Raw genomic sequence first — 24,714 nt, 5'->3', positions numbered from 1 at the left:
TTTAGTAGGGTGAAAAACATTCAGAACCGTGTAGATAGAAATGTTATGTATAAAGCCTGACAATTCCTTACTCCACATGATATTGTGAGTTATGTCTGTTGTACACAACAGATTTCCATCTGAATATTTTGGAACATTGTGTCAGCTACCACCTAATTTTTTTATTTATATTGTTACATACATTTCTGGGGAAAGAAGTTTCTGACAGATATTGACAATGTATTGTCTTTTATTTAACATACTCATAGACATGTCATCATCAACTTTAATCAAAATTATTAGAACAGTTATCAATGGCATCACTGGAGGTCAGACAGAAATAGAGCTAACAACATTCCCTACTCTATAAAACACATACTTCACACAATGATGTGAAGTATGTTCTACACAACATATTTCTATCTGAAGATTCTGGGGCTTAACCTGAATAAGCCCCAGGATTCCATCTCTAAAAGACATCATTGTAAAAACAAATGTTATACAAATGAATGGAAATCTACTGGCCACATACCAAGGCACCAATGAGGAATAGTGTCTTCTGACCAATGAGAGGTGAGTTTCATCAAAGGAGGGTTGTGACCGGAGATCCGATTGGGTGGTGAGGGCCAGGGGCCACAAATGAATCTAATAAATTCCATGATGATTTATTTGATTTATGGTTGCATTACTATTCATTGACTGAATACGCTATCAATAAGGTGTCTCTTGTTATGTTTACACGTGTGGACGGTTGTAGAGTTGAGTTTAAATGGAATTGAACCCAAAACCTGACAAGTGCTTGATGGGGCCTGGCCTGAAGCATGGAGCTCCTCGGGTACAAGGAAGAATGACATGGGCTCCTCCTCCCAACAGCCCTCCTGAGTTACTAACATTTGCTTTTCAAACTTTCACCATGATATTGAGACATTGGCTCCTAAGGCATTGTTATATAAGGCTTCACGGTTCTGTTCCAAGAAGGTGCTGCTACATTTGACTGTGCATGTGCGTAGCTCTTGCAGCCATATTCCCATCACAAGGCATATGTCACAACTGGAGAGAAAGAGTGTGTGTGTGTGTGTGTGTGTGTGTGACTGTTTTAACAGAGGCTTTGTGTATCTTGACTGCTTAGGACCCCTTGGTGTTCCTAATCATGGCCTCCATCATAGCCCACTGCTCCTTAGTGACCTGAAACACAGGAAGCATTAAAACACAGGAGAAACATTAAAACACGGGGGAAACATTAAAACACCAGTGAGTTAAGAAAAGCCTGCCATGAGCCATAGCATGAATGTTACCCGTAATAACAGGAGACTACTGTCTAAAACAGTAATCTGTAAACCTTGCTTTTCATTTATACTACAATCTGTGGTATGACATACAAAAAGCAAACTAAGCATAAAAGCAACAACAAATCAATTTAGATATCAACCAACTCTCTGATCGTAAACTGTAGCAAGACTATGGTAAGACTAAGTACATTTCCATATACTGTGGTAGTTTCATGTTTAAGACATTGATAAAGCTCTGCTCCTGAAAGATAAAGAGCAAATAACAGCTCTGCTCCTGAGAGTGGAATGGATTTGCAGGGGTCATTTTCACCATGGGAGTCATTTAAAGGTGCACATACCACCTTCAGGTCGTTAAACTCTCCTGCCATGGAGACATACTCGCCACCGTCCATTCGAATGATCTGCAAATAAAATTTGAAAACAAAAACAAATGTTACATGGAGAGGTAGAATATGGTGTCCGTGTTGAGGGGCTGTGATCTGGGCAGGGAGGGCTTACTGCTTGCTAGCACTTATCACAACACACACACACACACACTTACTGATCCAGACACCCAGCTGGCATAGTCGCTGCACAGATAGGCTGCCAGATTGGCGATCTCTCCGGGCGTGCCCAATCTACCTGCTGGTATCCTGCCAATCATGGACTTCTCAAACATGCCCGTCGGGTCCAAGCGACTGAAGGCCCCCTGCACAGAAAAGACCACCACACCTAACAACATCACATCATAGCTGTACATGATATAGTGAGGAGTGATTCAGTACACAGGAAAATAGTCAATGAAATAGCTTTACAATTACAGTCTATGACAGTCTACAGTGCCTTCCGAAGGCAGTCTGTGTAGCCACCCTTCCTCTCATGTCTTTCAAATAGTGATGGAGATAAAGAGCAAATAAGACATTTTCCCCCAAAGAAGTTTTGGAACAGAGACCTCTGCGAGAGAAACAGGGAAAAGAGGTATTCAAGATTAATCCAGGAGCTTACATGTCCCTAAGGAGACAAAGCCCCATTCCCCCCCCCCCCCCCATTTCTCCACTCTCATAAATCCATTTCTCATATCAATCCAATACACAAGCTATCAAGTGTAATACATTTTCTTTCTCAGGACAGTTAGGGAATTTAAGTTCTATGTTTTTCACAATTGTTTATGATGGTTGAGGAAATTGCATTCTCATTGACAATGAGATCACGGCAGAAACGTTCCACAGAGGACGCAATCTGCTCTGCTCTCCACCCAGCCCTCACCCACCTGGAAAAAGCAGACTCATATGTGAGAATGCTTTTCATAGACTTTAGCTCAGCATTTAACACCATAATCCCGCAACAACTGATCTGTAAACTGGACCAGCTGGGGCTCAACACCTCCCTCTGCAACTGGCTGCTGGACTTCCTCAGCGAGAGACCACAAGCAGTACGAGTCGGCAACAACACCTCGAGCAGCATCACACTCAGCACAGGGGCCCCCCAAGGCTGTGTGCTCAGTCCCCTGCTCTTCACCCTGCTGACTCACGACTGCACATCAACCCACAGCACCAATCACATGGTGAAGTTTGCGGACGACACAACTCTGGTGGGTCTCATCTCCAAGAACGACGAGACCCACTATAGAAAGGAGGTCAACCTTCTGACCACGTGGTGCAGAGACAACAACCTCCTGCTGAATGTCAGCAAAACGAAGGAGATTGTGGTCGACTTCCGGAGAGGGCACACCGAACACCCACCACTGACCATCGAGGGTGCTGCTGTGGAGAGAGTGAGCAGCACCAAATTCCTGGGGGTGCACATCAGTGAGGACCTCTCCTGGACCACCAACACCGCATCACTGGCGAAGACAGCCCAGCGGCGCCTCTACTTCCTCCGCAAGCTGAAGCGAGCGAAAGCTCCCACACCGATCCTGACAACATTCTACCGAGGCACCATTGAAAGCATCCTGTCCAGCTGCATCACTGTGTGGGGCGGTAGCTGCACCGAACACAGTAGGAAAGCACTGCAACGCATTGTGAACACAGCTGCTAAGGTCATTGGTGCCCCACTCCCTTCCCTGCAAGAGACTTACTCCACCCGCCTCACCCGCAAAGCTACCTCGATTGTGAGCGACGCAAGCCACCCCGCACACAGTCTGTTCAGCCTCCTGCCTTCTGGAAGAAGGTATAGGAGCCTCCGTGCCCACACCACCAGACTCACGAAAAGCTTCATACCCCAAGCTGTCAAGAAGCTAAATTCTCTCCCCTCACTTCCCCCAGCCACATCCTCCAAGCTGTCAGGAAGCTGAAACCACCAACCCCCTCCCAACCCTTCAGCCCTCCCCCCCCAAAACACTACGGACTCTGGACAATCCACTATTCTATTGCTACAATGCACTATTGCACTATTATTTTTTTATACAGAATACACAGTATTTGGCTGCTACTTACTGTCTTTACTGACTGCTCTTTTTGCACTGTTTAAATTATTTTTTATTGAAATGTTTTACTTTTAGTATGTGTTATCTGTTGTGCCTGGGCACTTTATCTGTCTCACCGTGGGAGAGTGAGAAACGTCCTCTCGATTCCTTTGTATGTCTTGACATGTGAAGAATTGACAATAAAGCCACTTTGACTTTGAGAAAAAAAAAAAAAAAAAAGAAAGTCTGAGAGTGTTCACATTCATTGAGATGATTCCATAAGATGCTCTAAGTTCAATGAAACAGCTAATATAAATTTGGCAATAACTCTTTTTTTCACCAATGCATTTTACAATTCATGATCAATGTAAAAATCTCTTAAAAAAACATAAGAATGTGACATTTCACTTTTGCTCAGGCTGTGAAAGTCGCACAGACATAATTCAATTATGGACAGAATCTTTTCTCTCCAAGTCAAACCGTTCCTCAGAGTTGCCCACTTGACTTCGGAGATCCCTCCCACCCTCCCTGTTTGACCCACACTGTAAAAAAATCCATAATTACCGAATCAAGAATGTTGATAGAACTTACACCAAAAATTCAATAAAAACTTCAAATGCCTTCAAATTCCTTTCTTGAGCTAAATCAGTTGACTCAGAAATTAAAGTTAATTGAACTTCCTTCCCTCAAAAGTTGAGTTTACTGAGAAAGGCTGTACAGCTGGTTGCCTTAAGACTTTAATTTGGTGGAGGTGTCCTATATGTGCACGAGACCTGCCTCTTTTTACAGCAGGTTTCTATATCAAAGGCTTGATATAGAAAAGGAAAATAGTTAAGCATCCATGGTTAGTTCTCACGTCGCTGGCGACTTCATTGGGTTAATGACCTGAAGGAGCACACCTCTGGAAGGCAATCTCCCATTTAACATATGAGAGATAATTCATATGACAGTATCTGTTCACATCAACAGAGCCTGATTCATCGTTGTCTGTATTACCTTGGTCCTGATTGGCCCTGGCTGGATCACATTGAACCTCAGGCCATACCTCGCCCACTCTGCAGCAAGAGACCTGGAGAAGAGACACTGGGTTAATTTAAGTAACAATGTTCCGTAATGGAATTTTTGCCTCTGGGGGTGTTCTTGAGCTAAATGTGGCCCCCTAAATTGTCAAAAATAATGTCACAAAATGTACATAATTGGACAAAAAAGGGCACACCTCCCCATGCCCATGGGCAAAGCTAATTTTGCCATGTTTGTGAGCCTAAAACAAAACTAATTATGATGTTTAATGAGGCAAGAAATGGATTGATATTGTATCAGATGAGTGTGATAACAGACTCAACCATGGGCGTAGGTTTGATTTTAAGTGTGTGTGTGTGTGGGGGGGCGTGGGGGGGGGTCCTCCCCCTGATTTCTTTTGCAATTTATTTCCTGCATTTCTACCCAATTTAACAAGACACCTTTAGCAGGTCATTTAGAGAACAAAACTATGTAAAAATAGTTTTTGTTCAATGTCCAGACTGAGTATAACTTACTAAGGAATACTGTACATTAATTTTGATAATTGAAATAATTGAGTTGATAGGAGGGAAGCAAGTTATGTTTTTTGTTTTAAATCCTAACTATAAAAGGATAGCAAATATGTCCTGAGAATGTCCTCTCAAGGTCTAAAAAGTTAAGAAAAAGTTCTTAAAACGTCCCCAGAATGTACCCACGACGTTCCATAGAACATTCTGAGAACGTCCCAGGGGATGAGAGTAGATGAGAGTTGTAAGAACATCCACTTTCACAATGGTTAGAACTCCTATGACCAGTACCACTATGGAGGGCCTCAAGGCCAAGGAATCCAACAACCTAGGGGTCATTTTGGGCTTGGACCGGCAGTGAGAGGCAACAGCTCTCAAATGTTCTCTTATAGTTGGTGGTCACCATTCACAATAGGGCATTCACTCAAACAGAAGCTCTCTGGGGGTAACTACAGTAGCTGCTGTACCTCGAAAAACTAAATCCTTCTTGACTTCTCCATTACTTTCATCACCCAAAAAAAGCTGCAGCACAAACCAGTAGATGCCAGGGGTGCTTTAGAGTCATTCCAAGTGATTTCAGGGAATGTACAGCTGGAGTGAGAGGAGGAGGAGGGGGGTGTTGAATTGATTTGTCCCATCGCACACAAAAACATTTAATGAAAGAACAGGGGTGCTAAATATAGCATCTCCCAAGAGATGCAATAAAATGAGCATGAAAATTGGCCGACACTGCCTTCAACAAAATAAAGAGGGGTCACATTTTTGGGGTGAGCAATTTCATATGGGGGGAAATCCATTATCAGATAATAGCTTTCACTGAGGCACACAAAATGGTCTGTATGAATTATGGGCAGCGACCTATAGGGCAACTCTGCTGGACTGTGTGTGACCCTACATGTATGCTCCGTGCCGTATATAAAGAACTTCATATCAGCAGTATGCATATGTGAATATACAGTCCCTGCGTAAGATGGAAGTAGTAATGGAAGATGAACAGATGATGTGATACGCTGTAAATCTTGGGCAGATGCTTTTTTCTCCAAACTTTCCTCTTGCATTCACGCCGGTACATGATAATATTCGTGTTATCTGTCCACAAGACTGTTTTCCAGATCTCTGCAGGCTTTTTAGCAAACTGTAACCTGACCATCCTTTTGGAGGATAACTAGTGGTTTGCACCTTGCTGTAGTTTGGCTGGTGACGTATTCTGCGGATGGTAATCTCTGACACATTCACGTCTACCTCCTGGAGAGTGTTCCTGATCTGTGGGACAGTTGTTTAGGGTTTTTTCTTAATTATGGTGAACATTCTTCGGTTCTACCGGAACTCTACTGTAGGAGTCTTCCTTGGCTTACCAGTCCATTTGTGATTGCTGAGCTCACCAGTGCTTTCTTTCTTTTTTAATGATGTTACAAACTGTTGATTTTGGTAAGTCTAAGGTTTTGGCTATGTTACTGATTGATGTTTCTGATATTTCAGCCTCATAATAGCTTCCTTGAAGTCTCTTTGATCCTCATCTTGACACCAATAGCAGACTCCAAAGGCACAAAGCCTAGACATTGACAGCTCTCTTATGACTGCACAAATGATATGACGGAACACACCTGACGAACCAGAAACACCTGTCAAACTAATTGTCCCATCACTTTTGGGTACCTTACAATAGGGGGACTATGCATAAAAAAGTGTTTTAATTTCTGAATGGTGAAACCAAACACAATTACCATCAAATAAAAGATGAGAATCTATATTTTAGGGTTAGCCCTACCCCCATAGTAATTGTTTGATTTCAAACGTATAGAGCAAAAAGAAGAAAAAAAGCTTTCCTGTCCATTGCTTATGCAGAGTATTGTAAATGTAAAATATATATGGGTATATTCTATATTTGTTGGCTGTATGTTTGTGTCTGCATGTAAGCCTGATATACTGTATGTATTCATTCATTCAGTATCACCATGTGTGCACATGTATAAATAAATGTATGTGTATGTTTGAAGGTCTCAAGAGATATTCCAGTAAATTGGTTGGACTATATGAAAGGGTATATGATATGTCACATGTCTGGCTGTTCTGTCTTCCAGTGGATTCGTTTGTATGTATGTATGTATGTATGTGGCAGCACTTAAAGTCTTGTTTGTAGCAGTACTGCTTGTCTGACCCAAAACAAAGCTACACACAGTCTGTCAGGGCCACCAGTGGTCAGTCTGTCAGGGCTAACAGAGGTCTGTCTGTCAGCGCTAACAGAGGTCTGTCTGTCAGACCTAACAGCGGTCTGTTAGACCTAACAGCGATCTGTCTGTCAGCGCTAACAGTGGTCTGTCTGTCAGGGCTAACAGTGGTCTGTCTGTCAACGCTAACAGTGGTCTGTCTGTCAGATCACTGTGGATGAGGGAGTGAAAATCATCAGCTCTTAGGGGAGACTTACAAAAATCTACAAAGTTGAATGGCTGAGAGGAAAAAGCACAGTCAATGAGACAACATCATCTCAGTCACTCTGTGGCCAAAAATAATCCCTTAATGGAAAAGAATCTCTCACATTCATAGTTGTGTTTGCAACAATGAATTCAAATAATATAGCAAAGAAAGTGCCTGGGGATGTGTTTATTTGGCTTTACTACAAAGCATTATATTTAGTGCCAATCCAGCATGCAATGCCGTTTCTCCACCATCCCCTTGTGTAAAGAATATCGTTAGCTGCATCATGTTACGGGAATGTTTGTCACCTGCAGGGACTGGGGAGTTTGTCAGGATCAAGAGAAATTTATGAAATATGCAAACTTGGTTGTGACAGCCTAATCCACACAGTGTGTAATTGATTCCTATGCAAATCAGAGATCCTATAAAAACAAATATATTATTTCCGAAATCACATGAACTATTATCCTTGCACTCAGATGGACTCAATTCAACCTGAGACTTGTTAACTTGCATTTGAGCAAATTTTAAGAGTGTCATAGCAAAGGGTCTGAATACTTATGTAAATTAGGCATTTCTGTATTTCAAACTGAATACATTTGCAAACATTTCTACAAATGTTTTCGCTTTGTCATTATGGGGTATTGTGTGTGGATTGTTGGCAAAAAAACCAATTTTTTAATCCATTTTAAATTGAGTCTATAACACAACAAAATGTGGAAAAAGTGAAGTGGTCCGAATACTTTCTGAAGCCAAGTATATGTGTGTGCATATACATACATTACATTTTATTATTATTTTTACATGATAATTTACATCCATTATGGTATATTGGTATTATTTATGGTGTACATGCCAAGATATTTTTCATTGGTATAGTTCATGAGATTTCTTTTTTAATTCCACCCCTCAGCTGCTCCCAGCCCATCCCACCTCTCTCGATATACCACCCTCTCTTGGCCATATATTTTTTAATTGTGCTGTGATGTCTCACGTAGTTCCTGAAACTTTCAACTCGTAGCGCCTCCACAGATTTTAAGCTAAAAATGTATCTTTTTGCTAAGAGTATAATTATATTGATTACTGATTTTCCTACAGATACTAAGTCAGATTTTAGATGAATATTGCTTTTTTGCCAGCCATTCCGGAACCTTAGAGCAAACGTCAGACACCTGAGGGCAAAATCCAAACAGATGATCTATGACTTAGATTTCCTCACTACAAAATCTGCATAGCCGCAATTGTTCAATTGCCCCACATGGTGAGCATTCTTTTGGTTGCAATCATTTTATAGAGCAATTTAAATTGAAAAAAGCAAAGTGATGAGTCAATTGTTGTTTTATATATTAATTCATAAACCTGATGCCATGGGATAGGAACTGTTCCCAGTAATCTTATCCTGTATGCTGTGTTTTTTTTTTCCTTAAATTAAACTGATATATATTGATCAATGTATACTAATCTTTTTCAGCCATGTGTGATTTTTAATGAGGCTAACAAACTAAATCCTTACCTTCTCCTTTTCCAATTTTCCTCTTGCAATTTTGTGGCAACGCTGCAATCAGTTGATTGTAATTTTGGATTGAGCTCTCAATCCCATATTCTTTTAAAAGTTATTTATGTGACATAACATTTCCATCCTTCATCATCATTGATGAAAATGAATCTGTTGTGAGACATTTATTCCATTTTCCAATCAGTATTTTGACTTTAACCAGATTATTTGCTGTAATAGATGACATTTCTTGCCAGGTCCACGCACGCACGCTCTCACAAACACATCTCCTGACAGACATACATGCATGTCTTCCTCTCTCACATACGCTCAGAAACACATCTCCTGACAGACACATACGGTCATATGCTCTCTCTCACACATTCATTCTCTCACTCACACGCACACACACACTGTGATTACACACTATACGCTGTCAAAACATATTGAGGGACAAAAACACGATTGCGCGAGACGTGAGCTGTTTATCCATTTATCATCCCGTTCCCCTGGGTCTGTGGGCAAACTTTTTAATGCTGTTATCTCTTGTCAAGGCGATTTATTATCCCTGGTACTGAGTGGGATCTTCCTGTGGACAAAACCCCCTCAGAGGTTCATTAAGAAGGTGTATTCTTCATGTGACACTTCCCTGTCCTCACATGAAAGGTGTCAGTCCCATTCAGGCTTTTAATGAGTTTTCCCCTGCTCTTTCTTTCGCGCTCGCATGCACAGGTCGAGGAGTGGTTAGATACACTGACAGATTTGCATGTCCTTAGCATAGACAGAGGTACACAGAGGCACACACACACACACACACACACACACACACACACCTCATTTGTCTTCATTATTGTCTAAATCCCACTGGAGAGGGAACCGGAGAGCGAACCACACTTAAATGTTAATTAAATGTCTCTGGACCTTCGTTATGCTAATGACTGTCTCTCTTTAAAAATGCATTAGTGTTCATAAGGCTTTTGACACGGGAAAGAACCACATCTTTTCATTGGACGTCTACACGTGTGCTGTGTGTAAGATTTAAGGGACTTCTAGTTTTGCCTGTTTGTATATACAGTGCATTCGGATTTTTGTCTAATCAGCATTAAGAGCATTTTTTGCCTTGAGATGTTTCTGATTTGAATTTACCACAGGTGGACTCCATTGATTGGACATGATTTGGAACGGCACACACCTGTCTATATAAGGTCCCACAGTTGACAGTGCATGTCAGCACACACCCATAATGACAAAGCCAAAACAGGTTTTTAGAAATGTTTGCTAATTTATTTACAACAAAAAACTGAAATATTACATTTACATAAGTAATCAGACCCTCAGACCCTTTGTTGAAGCACCTTTGGTAGCGATTACAGCCTCAAGTCTTCCTGGGTATGACGCTACAAGCTTGGCACACCTGTATTTGGGGAGTTTCTCCTATTCTTCTCTGCAGATCCTCTCAATCTCTGTCAGGTTGGATGGGGAGCGTTGGTGCACAGCTATTTTCAGGTCTCTCCAGAGAGTTCAATCGGGTTCAAGTCCGGGCTCTGTCTGGACCACTCAAGGACATTCAGAGACTTTTCCCAAAGCCACTCCTGCGTTGTCTTGACTGTGTGCTTAGGGGCGTTGTCCTATTGGAAGGTGAACCTTCGCCCCAGTCTGAGGTCCTGAGCAGGTTTTCATCAAGGATCTCTCTGTACTTTGCTCCGTTTATCTTTCCCTCTATCCTGACTAGTCTCCCAGTCCCTGCCACTGAAAAACATTCCCACAGCATGATGCTGCCACCACCATGCTTCACCGTAGGGATGGTATTGGCCAGGTGAGGAGCGGTGCCTGGTTTCCTCCAGACGTGACGCTTGGCATTCAGGCCAAAGAGTTCAATCTTGGTTTCATCAGACCAGAGAATTTTGTTTCTCATGGTCTGAGAGTCATTTGACGCCTTTTGGCAAACTCCAAGCAGGCTGTCATGTGCTTTTTACTGAGGAGTGGCTTCCGTCTGGCCACTCTACCATAAAGGCCGGATTGGTGGAGTGCTGCAGAGATGGCTGTCCTTCTGGAAAGTTCTCCCATCTCCACAGAGGAACTATGGAGCTCTGTCAGAGTGACCATTGGGTTCTTGGTCACCTCCCTGACGATGGCCCTTCTTTCCCCTTATTGCTCAGTTTGGCCGGGCAGCCAGTTCTAGGAAGAGTCTTGGTTGTTCCAAACTTCTTCCATTTAAGAATGATGGAGGCTACTGTGTTCTTGGGGACCTTCAATACTGCAGTTTTTTTTGTACCCTTCCCAAGATCTGTGCCTCGACACAATTCTGTCTCTGAGGTCTATGGACAATTCCTTTGACCTCATTGCCTGGTTTTTGCTCTGACATGCACTGTCAACTGTGGGACCTTACATAGACAGGTGTGTGCCATTCTAAATCATGTCCAATCAACTGAATTTACCACTGGTGGACTCCAATCAAGTCATAGAAACATCTCAAGGATGATCCATGGAAAAAGGATGCACCTGAGCTCAATTTTGAGTGTCATAGCAAAGGGTCTGAATACTTATGTAAATGTGATATCAGTTTTTTATTTTTAATAAATGAGCAAAGATTTCTAAAAGCCTGTTTTCGCTTTGTCACTATGGGGTATTGTCTGTAGATTGATCAGGAACATTTTTTATTGAATCCATTTTAGAATATGTGGAATTCACAAAATGTGGAAAAAGTTAAGGAATACTTTCCGAATGCACTGTACCTCTGAAATTGGATGCAGCCTATGTCTGCACCCTTTTCCTGAGATGTGCTCTCCCTACTTGGATTTAAAAGCATTGTATTAGTCTAAGCATAGGCTCTTCTACCACTCAGGCTATTTCTACCTCCACCAGCCGCCCCTGGCTCTTGCACCAGTCCATTCCTCTCTAAATTCATGTGGAAAAGGAGATTGGTAGAGAAATGGGATGCAGCAGAAGTGAACAGTGTTGAAGAGTCAGTTATGGACAGGGCTATTCTTGCACCACAGCCTGAGGGTGAATCTGGTGGTGCCTGTTTGGAAGTACGTACATGCACAGGATCTCCACTCCTGACTTGGCAGCGGCGCTGGGCACCACAAATCCAGAACCCGTCTCTGCATAGATGGTGGTGATGGCCAGGAAGGCCGCTCCTACAGAACAAAACAATAACATACATGAGTAGATGCTAAAACAGATCAAAATATTCAACTTTTTCTGGATTGGTGATTTGCTACAGTACTCATGTATAGTATTGATGATATACTAACACCTGTCAATGGGACATTTGTGAGAAGTCTGACTAGGGCCAACCTGATTTTGAGGAGCCTGAACAAATGTAAGGCATTTTTCCTAATTCCTAGGAAAAGGCAAATAAAGTGGTCTTGAGAGAATACTTCAGAACCGATACTTTGCTCATAGACTAACAATCATTCGGAAAAAAGTTGACTTTATTTGTTTATTCGTGTCTTCCCCATGCACTTCAATATTGTTACTCTCGCCCAACTCAAAATCAATGGAGTGTCATTTTTCAAAACTGTATCTCTCATTGTAGTATCTGCCATCCAGTAACAGTTTGTTAAGATGACCAGTCTGATTATGATGAACCGTTATCCCTTTGCAGATAATAGCCAGCATTGTTCAAGTATTTAGCACCTAACACAGTCAACTTCAGTTCATCTATACATCACACTCAGCAGCCATCAACCCATCGCTCCAGAATCCCCATCATAATGCACATACCTAGACTTTACAACTTTACTTTGTCCCCAGTTCAGACCACAAATCCATATCCTTATTAGACTGCCATAGGCTTGCTAACTCACTCCAAAATATAACCTGCTCACATCAACAAACCTTTAATACCTGCACACCGTCACTTGTAATAAAACACCATGGCATTTGTGGGTCAGATTCCACTGGGATAGATTCAAGACATGAGTCAGGGTTACTACAAAATCAATAGAGAAAACAACGCAGCAACCCCTGCAATGAATGTCAAGATCTCGGTGGGGGAGTGAGAGAAGTACAAGAAGACCCAGAGGTTGGTGTTTGTCAGTGGGATGAAAACCACTGACTTTAACCAGAACCCAGAACGGGGTTTCTGGAGTAAAATGACAAAACATATTTTCTTGCAACTAAAACTACACTTTTTAATAAATCAAACATTCTATGTAGAAGGCCTTAATAAAATAAGTACTGCTCACATTGTATGAAGGCAAAAAAACAAGGTAATTGCTTAATTGTGATTTGACAAATTACAGTATTTGGGGCAGATGGAAAGGCCACAGTAATCAGAAATGGAGCTGGAATATCAGAACAAACACAAAAACAAAACACACACAAACATTGCATGACCTCCCAAGCAGATCCTGTCCTTCCCCCTTACATATCCTTGCCCCTTAGATGGGGGGAGACAGTGAAGGGAGAGACAGAGAGAGAGAGAAAATAGGGAGAGAATGAAAGAGAGGACGCACACAATGGCGGGAGAGGAGTAGAAGAGCAGTAGACAAAGGGAATGTTGTTTCATCTTTAAGGTCCGACTATGTATATACACTAAGAAGGAGTGAATGAGAAAGTGCTCAAGTATAAGCTTTTCACATTAAAGCTTCATTACAATAAACAAAGGCAAGTATCAAGCACAGCTGGATGGAACACACATATTCACACTCATAGCATGACTTAAAGGTAGACTCTGGAATATGACATCACTCCAGTGAAAACAGAGAAACTTTCAAAGATATTGTAGTGAACAAGAGCGAACGAGAGCGTCCACTCGTTACACTGCCCTCCGACATAAGATGGCAGAGCGCATGCGCCAATCACATTCAACTCTGCAGTGTAAATTCTCTAGTCTGTTGCATCTCAGTTTTTGAAAGTCTCTGGCAGCATCGCCATGCTTGTCATATCCCAGAGTCTACTTTTAAGATAACTACACGTAGTATCTGTGACAATGGTCAGTAGCTGCAAGCCCATTATGAATCATTACTGAACCCTGGTGGTATATTTGTGCAAATACACCTCAGGAATTCAACTTTTGGATTAATGTAAAAACAAACAACAATTGAAATCACTGATATCAATATGCAGTGCACTGACGGACTCTATTCCAGACTATGATTAACGGAGGCTAAGCTGATCCGAGATCTGTGCCCATCATGAGTAATTTTTAGCCGGAGTTCAGACATAAAATGGTGTCTCACCCTTCTCAGCCTGTATGAGCCTCTTGCCCAGCTCCAGGGTGACGAAGGCTGTGCCGTTCAGGACGATGTCTGTGATGGTCCTCCAGGCATTGGCTGACAGCTTCTCCGAGGGGGAGATGAAGTTCCCTGCTGCGTTGTTGATCACCACCTGGTGGAAAAGAGGAGGAATGAGCCATAAAAATAAGAGATCAATTCTCCACCTCTTTCTTGAAGTGTGCAGTCCCCCACGTGGATTTAAAAGGGAATGAATTAGTGTAGGAGCCCATTCTTACACCATCCACATTCATATACTTTAAATCAATGTCAAGTAGTGCAAGTCTCTCTCTCTGTCTCTCCCTCCACTGTCTCCCCCCCCCATCTAAGGGGCAAGGATATGTAAGGGGGAAGGACGGGATCTGCTTGGGAGGTCATGCAATGTTTGTGTGTGTTTTGTTTTTGTGTTTGCTTTGATATTCCACTGATTACTGTGGCCTTCCCAAGAGTGGAGAATTGGGATGCAGCATTAAAGATAAACCTATCAGAGGACTCCTAAACTGGTACAAAGGAAAATGGAAGAGGATATTACATTTCAAAGAGCTTCAAACACAACATAGGCCTACATATTATTCTCTTTATTCTTACTACAGTAAATAATGGCAACTGCTTCAAACATATTTGCCTGACTTTGAGGCTAAAAGGCAGTCCTTTGTCTGTACCTACGTACATCAGGGAGACCAGCAGCCTCCACCAGTTGGTCCACAGCTGCTTCGATTGACTTGGGGTCTCTCACATCACACTGGACTGCATGGACCTACCGACATCATGTAGATATGAATTCTGCATTCATACATACAGGCCTACGGTAAATAGACATAGATATGATGACATGTATATCAAAAGTGTACGCTACTGCATACCTCTTAGTGGATAATGCATTGAGCATGATCAGTTACCTTATTTCCCGTCTGACTCGTAATTTCCTCTGCAGTCTTTTTCAAAACATCCAGTTTCCTAGATATAACAAAAAATATATATGTCTCGTCTCAAGTAGTTTTAAAGTTTTAATGTGGACCCTGAAATAGGGGCAAAGTGTTTGACGTATGACTAATAGGACCTGATAATTGTGGATCTTCTCTCTCTCTCTATGAGTGCATCTCAAAAGTCTAAAACAGAGGACGCAAGGAAAAACCTTTTGAGATATGGTTCCTGTTTCTCTCTGGGGACACGCAAGTTCACACCCACCTGCTTGCAATGACACACTCTGCTCCTAGTGCTGACAGTGTTGTGGTCATGGCCTTGCCCAGGCCTGTTCCTCCTCCTGTGATGAAGGCCACTTTGTTTTTGTAGGTCCCCGGAAGCAGCATCGATCCATCGGACGGGGGGAAGAATTTAGACTGGGGAAGGCTATTCTTACACAACGCCTTGGTCCCGTTGCTTAACATCTGTGTAAGGATGGATTGGAGTAAGAACAGGATAGTCCATATTGAACAGGGGGTCAGACAGACTCAATACTTGTGGGTTGGTGTACACATGGTAGTTTTTATTCCAGCACATGGAACAAATGTCATAACTTGATTAAAATGTATTACTCTAGCAATGACCAACTGCTGTTGCAAAACATAAAGCTCTATGATGCAATTCCATAACTACATCTCAGGACACAACAACCCGCATTTCTACATGCAACCAAGAAGTTGCTCCAGTAGTAAATCTACTCCTCACGTCTAATGATTAGCTGGCTAACTCTGTTTGAAGGAACTGGGTGAAAGGTTGAGGTGCTTCCATGAAACCATCATGATCGTGAGACCAATTTGATGGAGACACATATCTGCCCAAAGTGCATTAGCTACTAGGTTGGTTTTTGAGTTAACTCATTAGAAATACCGGTTGTAGAGAGTAGCTAAAGGGTCTCAGTACTGCACACGGCATCACCTATGACTATGGGGCCATTGACAACATGCTGGCAATAGTGACAAGCGTAGGCAGCTATATGTATACACAAGACAGGAGTTTGCAAGCTTGCATTGATGTTTGGTAGCTTGCTAAACGACTCATGTGTTGGAGAAAATCACTCTACTTACCCGTCTATGTAAAAGACACCTCAACGGCATGGTTAAATCACTTTTAGCTATTGAAATGCACCCCAGCAGAGTCGATGCCATGTTTACAAAACTTCAGTAACCTTTGCCCTAGTTTCCGGTATGTCAAGAAAGGGAGGACCTTTATGAAAATGTAGGTCATTCTTAAATCTCATTGAGATTAACATGGAGCATTTTATACACAAGAACGCCACATTTCCCCCGATAGCAATGACATATTAATTTTCTTGCATGTTCTTCATGTTAAATGAAATATACAATGTCTACACATTTATTCTAAATATGACATTAGACACGATCCCCCTATTTCCGCATTTCGATGGTGAACTCCATAATGTGATGACGATCTGATGATACCGTAACACACCGTGTATGTATGCAGTCACTAAAAATAACACATTGCTTTTTCAATTGATGATGCTTATGAATCTTGATCGTAATTGACCGATTTTTTAAAATGCATTCCAGCCAAATGTATATTAATCTAAGAACTCTAAATATATTTATTCTCGTACAAATCCGATCAAATGAGCACGTTTCATGCTGACGTTGCGCTTATTATACTTGTATTACGGTAACCGAGGCATCATGACAGTGTGGTGTGATTCGGTGTTAACTGTACGACTACAATAACAAAATGAAACGTTTCAACCGATTCATTGCTTCTTGGAAATAGTGATGGCGACAATGGGTCCTAAACTAATTATTTTATTCAGCGGGAAACGCAAATCTGGGAAAGATTACGTTACGGATTTGATTCTAAAAAGGTAACAACAACTTTTGGTACTGCAACCCTTCTCATGACAACCACACGGAAGACTGAATGAAATGCCTCTCTAAGTTCCTCATGTGTGCAATAAATAAACCATTTCTTTATCAGACTTGGTCCTGATGTTTGCTGCATCTTGCGCCTGTCTGGTCCTCTCAAACACCAATACGCAGAGGTTAGTAGTTATATTAGCAATGAAACATAATTTTTGTACTGAATGACATGATATTCATACATTGTGTTTATGAATATACTGTTACATGACACTACCGGTAGCAAGAAATGTGCAGTCCAGCCTAGCTAATCGAGGTGGTTATCAACAGACTGTGTCATAGAACGAGTAACTTGTTTTTTAGAAAAATTTTCCCATCTTTGTCCACTACCACAAATGTTTGGAACTACAGACAGGAGTCTAAAATGTTGCAGTGACGTCCTCACATTTTTCAGCTTTGTGACCGTTCTTGACCACTGAGTACTTTATAGTCTGAATCATAGCTTGTCAGAATCTCGCTGCTACCTCTACTGATACTGTACATGTCCTAGGAGCATGGGCTGGACTTTGAGGAGCTGTTGGGAGCAGGCCAGTACAAGGAGAAGCACCGCGCCGACATGATCCAGTGGGGTGAAAGACGAAGGCTGCAGGACCCTGGATTCTTCTGTCGACTTGCCATCAAAGGAGCCCAACAGCCCATCTGGGTGAGAGAGAGAGAGAACGTACATGTCCAATGTCCTACTGTGATGAGGAGAGGCTACAGAGGCCTAATCAGGTTTAAACCCAGGTCTCCCACATGAAAGACTCAAGCAGCCATCCACCATTAGGCCTAGAGGATGTCTTTAAAGTCAGAGGGGGACACACCTTTATGTCTCAGGCAGGGCTACCTCATTATGACAGCATGATTCCAAATCACCACTACTCTCTTACTCTTTTAGGACACTGAGGAAAAATGAAACTAGGCAGTGCTCAGTACCACATTAGATTCAATAAAACTGTTGGTCAATTCAATAAAACTGTATCTGCTGCAGGAGTACTCAACTCTGCTCCTGGGGGACAGCAGTGTGTGCAGGCTTTTGTGCCAGTCCAGCGCTTACACACCCGATTCAACTAATCAAGTCCTGATCAGCAGTTGGTTAAGTGAATCGGGTGTTAGATCTAGGTTTGAACAAAAACCTGCACCTTCCGTGGCCCTTGAGTATAATAGTTGCGCAATTCTGTATCTACTGAATCCTGTACCACTTACCCTCTCTGCTGTGTCCCAGATTGTGAGTGACACGCGGCGACTGTCTGACCTGGAGTGGTTCTGGAGGGAGTATCCCAGCCAGTCTCGCTGTGTTCGGGTGGAGGCTTCAGAGAGGACACGGAGGGACAGGGGCTGGGAGTTCAATGCAGGTACACAGCTAGCAAGCGCAGGGGACGACAAAAGAATCTTGACTGGATTTGATGTTGACTACTCCTGGGTACTTTGAGAATTTGATCTGAAATGCATGTTACTAAAGAAGCTCAAGTTGAAATTCAATCAGTGCACAGGACATTGGATCACATTACCAAAGGCCTCAGAAGGAGTGCCCCTTAAATATCAGTCTTGGAGGGCTTTAAATATGTTTTACAAATATTTCTAAGACCCAGTTAGAGGAAAACCCAGATGGACATCGGGGCAATGCTGTAGTGTATGTACTACAATCAATTATTTGTCTCATCCCTCTCTCCAGGAATAGATGATGCAGAGTCAGAATGTGGGCTGGACCAGGGAGTACAGTTTGATTGGACAATCAGAAATGAGGGCGACGCAGTGCTGTTGGAGGAGCAGCTCCGGGAGCTTCTCTCATTGGCTGAAGCAAAGTCAAAGGAGGATTGAAACAGAAGGGACAAGGCTCCTGACCAATCAGAACGCTGAAGGAACTTCTACTGAAAGTGATGGATTATGGAGTTTGACTACACTATATTTTCTGTGAAAATCCTTGAACATCTCTGATAGACTGAAGAACTGAATAAAGTTAGCAAATAATACAATACTTCCTATTATGAACAGTAATTTAAATGTTTTTGCTGTCAGAGGCCGCAGCCAGTTCTATGAATACATATGTAGTTCTGACTTAAAGATATCACCCTTTTGGTAAACTGTAGCTACATCGAACTTTTGGACTACAGCACATTCGCAATTGCCCTTACTGTAATGTCCCACATACCTGTAAGATGCAGAAGGCAAACTGTAGAAAAGGTTTTTGAAATAGAGGAGAGACAATAAGAACTGGGATTTCCATTTTCTGTGTCAAATCTCTTTGCTATGTTAGGTTGTACTGAAGAGGACCCTGGAAAAGTAATCTCTCACTCTGCTTACAGTATAGGCCTGAGCATACAAGTAGTGCATTTGGACAGTAGATGGGGGTGGTTCACAAAGCATGCAAGTATTGTCACAGTAATAGTTGGCATGTTGTGAAATTTGCTAGCCTAGGACCAAAACAATTGAATATAAAATAATTGTACAATAAAATATCATTTTGCATTGACGCACAAGCTGCCAGACACCAACATTCTTGGGGCGACTACTGCAGGGTAGGACAATGCAGTGAATATACAGTATTGTGTTAACTCAAGTACATTCAAGGTCAGTGCAGCATTACAACTACAGTGAAATAACCCAATAATGACTATCAGCCACATGAGCTCTCAATTTACCACAGTAATTCAAACAGTCCCAATGAATATGTCATCAGGAATGTGGCAGTTCTGTTATTGGAGATAACAGACATAAGATTATTACTTGGAGTGGTGTGCATATCCTTCTGTGAACAAAATAAAAACTCAATTTTGGAATGTCAATACGAATCGTGGTCCTTTATTTAAAAAAATCTTGTGTCCATTTTGTGTGTCATGATTATTACAATGAAAACATCACTGGTAACAAAATGTTTACACCCTTAACTTTGAGTGAAAAGTTCCAGTTAAAAACATTTGATGCAATACTTTGGACTTTTTATTACTTTATTTCATTTTATAAGGTTTGCAGTTCACTTAATTTGCAGGAAAAAAAAATAGTTTAATAATCTATACTGATAAGAGGAGTAGATAATACCCTTTTCTGTGTCCCTTCTCCCTATTCCCCTTCATTGGCCCCTATGCTTCCATTTTGGCAGTGGAATGCGTTGTGATTGGCTGATCACTTCCCTCCCCCTCCCCCGGTCCTCGCATTATCTTATCCAATTGGCTAACTAGATGAAAAAAGCTACAATTGACTAGAACATCACCTGTGTCCAACTTTGAAGATAAATTACACTTTCATCCCCACAACAACCTCAGACTCAACACCTAAATTTCCTGATCTTAAGGGGAAAATAATGAAAAAGAAACCGTTCAGTGTACAGTCATTTGTGATGGCCCTTTTTTGGGGAAAATGGTTCCATTTGATACAAAACAAACATAAAAAATGTCATGCAATTAAACAAAACATCTCCCTTATAAGAAATAAACATGTCATCACCCCCCAAGCCCATACTTGTATGTGAACAAAATACTTGACAAAGGTAACACAGTTTGTGGTCCTTCTCCGTATTGGCACAGTCACTTAAAACTAACAAAAGCAGTGCTTGTATAGGGATATACCAGTAGAGGGTGAGTGGTTAGAGAGGGGGACAATTGGGTTTGAGACCACAAATGCATTTGTAGGTCAAGTGGTTCAGATAGGGGGAAACCAGAGAGAGATTGTTATCAAAATGGTGGTCCAATTCCAAAAAGGGAGAGAAGAGCAGAAATGAGTTAAGAGTTGCTACCCTCACACCCTCCCAATGGACATCAAATGTCCCAGGGAAGTTACCAGAATAGATAATCCTCAAACTATTTAAGACGCTTAAGGCGAAACAGCCAAAGAAAGATAAAGAGAGGGATCACCTCACAACACTTAAATCGCACGCCTAAGCTGGAATGTATCAAATCAGAAGCTTGTGATAAACACTTAAGACGCGGGTGCTTGAATAAATGTCGCCGTTTTGAGACGAGTAGAGTGCTATGAAGAGGGAGAGACTACAAAAAAGTGGACACTAGGCAGGAGAGAAGCTGGAGATACTGGGGAGGGTAGAGGGAGGTTGGCATTTTTGGCCATTTTGGGGCCTATTAGAGAGAAACTTTTGGCTAGGTGTGGACTGGAGAAAGTGCTACCTTCACCAAAAACAAAAATCAGCAGACAGTCACCCAGCACAGACAGAGACAGGGCCAAGGGGGTGGAGGGGTTAAAGAAGGTGGAGTGGGGCTCAGAATAGAGCTCCAGGGGCCACTCAGCAGCTGTTGAGTTCCTCCAGGGTCTGGTCCAGGGTGGCATGGAGCTTGACGTTCGCCTCCTTGGCTGCGGCCAAAGTATCTATAAAATACACAAACAGAGCGAGAGAAACAGGAGGTGAGATGGGAGTAGCAAATAGTTCTGTAGATGTACAGGGAAATTAGGCAATACCGAGGGCCAAATACAGTGCATTTGGAAAGTTTTCAGACCCCTTCACTTCCTCCACATTTTGTTATATGTTACAGCCTTATTCTAAAAGGCAAATTTTTTTCCTGATTAATCTACAAACAATACCCCATAATGACAAAGGGAAAACAGGTTTAGAAATGTTTGCTAATTTATTAAAAATAAAAAAATTAATGAAATTACATTTACATAAGTATTCAGACCCTTTGCTATGACACTCGAAATTGAGCTCAGGTGCATCCTGTTTCCATTAATCATCCTTAAGATGTTTGTATGACTTGATTGGAGTCCACCGGTAGTAAATTCAATTGATTGGACATGATTTGGAACGGCACACACCTGTCTATATAAGGTCCCACAGTTGACAGTGCATGTCAGAGCAAAAACCAGACCATAAGGTCGAAGGAACTGTCCGTAGACTTTCAAGACAGGTTTGTGTTGAGGCACCATCAAGGGCCATCATCAGGGAGGTGACCAAGAACCCAACGGTCACTCTGACAGAGCTCCAGAGTTCCTCTGTGGAGATGGGAGAACTTTCCAGAAGGACAACCATCTCTGCAGCACTCCACCAATCCGGCCTTTATGGTAGAGTGGCCAGACGGAAGCCACTCCTCAGTAAAAAGCACATGACAGCCCACTTGGAGTTTGCCAAAATGCACCTATAAAAGGACTCTCAGACCATGAGAAACAAGATTCTCTGGTCTGATGAAACCAAGATTGAACTCTTTGGCCTGAATGCCAAGCGTCACATCTGGAGGAAACCAGGCACCGCTCATCACCTGGCCAATACCATCCCTACGGTGAAGGATGGTGGTGGCAGCATCATGCTGTGGGGATGTCTTTCAGCAGCAGGGACTGGGAGACTAGTCAGGATTGAGGAAAAGACGAACGGAGCAAAGTACAGAGAGATCCTTGATAACCTGATCCAGAGCGCTCAGGACCTCAGACTGGGGTGAAGATTCACCTTCCAACAGGACAGCGACCCTAAGCACACAGCCAAGACAATGCAGGAGTGGCTTCGGGACAAGTCTCTGAATGTCCTTGAGTGGCCCAGCCAGAACCGATCGAACATCTCTGCAGAGACTTGAAAATAGCTGTGCACCGACGCTCCCCATCCAACCTGACAGAGCTTGAGAGGATCTGCAGAGAAGAATGGGAGAAACTCCCCAAACACAGGTTGTGCCAAGCTTGTAGCGTCATACCCAAGAAGACTTGAGGCTGTAATCGATGCCAAGGGTGCTTCAACAAAGTACGGAGTAAAGGGTCTGAATACTTATGTAAATGTAATATCATCATTTATTGTTAATAAATTAGCAAACATTTCTAAAAACCTGTTTAGGCTTTGTCATTATGGGGTATTGTGTGTAGACTGATGAGGGGAAAAAATTAATTTAATTTAATTTTAGAATAAGGCTGGAACAACAAAATGTGTAAAAAGTGAAAGGGTCTGAATACTTTCTGAATGCACTGTAACAAATTTCGAGTGTGAAAGTAGAGGGGGAAACAGATGAAAGGGTAGACTACCAGGCGGCAAACCTGGGACCTTCGGGGGTCCACATGTGCGTAATCGTCAGACCTGTTACCACTAAGCCATAACACCAGCACCACATTACATAACCCTAGAGGAGATCAACAGCAGATGCTAAACTCTACCCATGACACAATGCATCTATAACGCCCATATTAGTAGGATTTAATTAGTTAAAGTTATTTTTTAACATATAATTAGACAATAAAATGTCTATATCAATTAATATGTATCATAATCAAAGTCTGTGACAAAAACCCATCAGCTGATATCTTGTTTTCAGCACAAATCACATTGGTACGGTCCCACAGTGTTGACAAGCACAGGCTTTTATGTAAATTGAATTAATTTTTTCCCCTCATCAGTCTACACACAATACCCCATAATGACAAAGCCAAAACAGGTTTTTAGAAATGTTTGCTAATTTATTCTACATACATATGAGTGCGTCATTGGTGTGCACTCTCAGGCACCCCGTCACTCTGGGCTGTATTAACCAATGAAATCAACAAAAGGCAGGGCAACAGCTTTTCCCAATCCAAGATGGCGCTGGCAGTTGCTTAATTCAATGGCTTTTTACATTCTTACGGATATAAAGAGAATTTCTGAACAAACTGGTTTTAAATTGATTTCATATAATGAAAAGAGGTGACTAGCCTGCTATTAGCCTGGAGATGTTTAAACACATTGTATTGTAGTTACTCTTTGCCTGAGAAGCTGTTTGAATCCAGCTAGACTTCGCCTTGTGACCACTAAGAGGCGCTAAGGTTGCAAAACACACTTTAAGTTAAGTTTTCATTGCAGTGTGATTAAAACTAGCATTGGCTCCGGATTGAGACGACACAATATTAAAACACACAACTTGTTAAAGAGTCATCTTCCCAATAAGTTCAGTATAGAGGGAGATGCATGTCTGTTTCTGCCACTCAAGTGTCCCTCACGAATGCAATAGCCCAGTTGGCATGGCACGTGGTACAGACTGTGGTTGGAGAGTTTCATGGGTCAATTGACATCAGCCAGTGCTTGCTTTCCAAATCGATTTTTAGAATCTTAAATGTTATTAATATTTGTTACTTAAGAAACTCTAAGAGATTCGATGGGAGAAATGGAAAATTGAACAAATGTAGTTGGTGATTCCAAATGAACTTCACGAGTGTCGACAAGCACTGGCTTTTATGTAACATGTTAATGTTTTGGTAGTTTAGAAGGACAAACTTTTGCCATGATAAAAATGGTTGCATATTTACGTTTTAAATTATCAGTGTGGCCACAGAGGGCAGCAAAGCACAAGTCTTACATCCTGTACCATTAGAGGGGATCTTCAACCAAACACTTCCTATATTAACATGTTTTAAATTAATTTTCTATTCGGTGTCAAACCCAGCATTTGAACTGAACCTTTAGGACAAATCCAGAGGTGAAGATGTCACAGGGTGATACTAGTATGAGTTGTGTGCGTCTACCAGATGAACAAGAGCAAGGTAGGATGCTGGAAACAGTGGAGGTAAGCACATTTGTGGTGTGAGGATACACTGCAGAGATTGGGCATCACCAGAGAGTTATTTCCTATTTTTAACTACAGTATGCCACCTTCAAACCAACAGACTGA

General features: G+C 42.0%; 3 protein-coding genes across 7 annotated transcripts in view; 1 reads left to right on the top strand and 2 right to left on the bottom strand.

Annotated features, from left to right (window-relative positions):
* Positions 1-183: 183 nt before the first annotated feature.
* Positions 184-16,448, bottom strand: decr1 (2,4-dienoyl CoA reductase 1, mitochondrial). The gene is made up of 10 exons (XM_083678710.1): positions 16,337-16,448; positions 15,498-15,697; positions 15,209-15,266; positions 14,980-15,066; positions 14,277-14,424; positions 12,128-12,227; positions 4,648-4,720; positions 1,810-1,956; positions 1,607-1,669; positions 184-1,164 (listed from the first exon to the last, which is right to left on the bottom strand). Exons 1-10 carry the CDS (start codon positions 16,415-16,417, stop codon positions 1,105-1,107), a joined length of 1,017 nt encoding a protein of 338 aa, XP_083534836.1. The 5' UTR covers positions 16,418-16,448; the 3' UTR covers positions 184-1,104.
* Positions 16,449-16,962: 514 nt separating this feature from the next.
* On the top strand, positions 16,963-19,927 carry pmvk (phosphomevalonate kinase). Its single transcript, XM_083678720.1, has 5 exons — positions 16,963-17,121; positions 17,235-17,298; positions 17,667-17,819; positions 18,381-18,510; positions 18,831-19,927. Exons 1-5 carry the CDS (start codon positions 17,033-17,035, stop codon positions 18,974-18,976), a joined length of 582 nt encoding a protein of 193 aa, XP_083534846.1. The 5' UTR covers positions 16,963-17,032; the 3' UTR covers positions 18,977-19,927.
* LOC310810852 (tropomyosin alpha-1 chain-like) overlaps positions 19,928-24,714 on the bottom strand; it is a gene marked incomplete at its 3' end in the record, with an annotated part of 25,599 nt that continues 20,812 nt past the window's right edge. For all 5 annotated transcript variants that reach the window (XM_083678711.1, XM_083678715.1, XM_083678712.1 and 2 more), the window contains one exon: positions 19,928-21,472. In XM_083678711.1, the coding sequence (XP_083534837.1) occupies positions 21,390-21,472 (83 nt within the window). The remainder of the gene's footprint in view (positions 21,473-24,714) is intronic.

Source organism: Argentina silus (genome assembly GCF_951799395.1).
Source record: "Argentina silus genome assembly, chromosome: 10".
NCBI lineage: Eukaryota > Metazoa > Chordata > Actinopteri > Argentiniformes > Argentinidae > Argentina > Argentina silus.
Note: the sequence above shows the minus strand (reverse complement) of the source record. Positions and strands in the feature narration are given on the sequence as shown.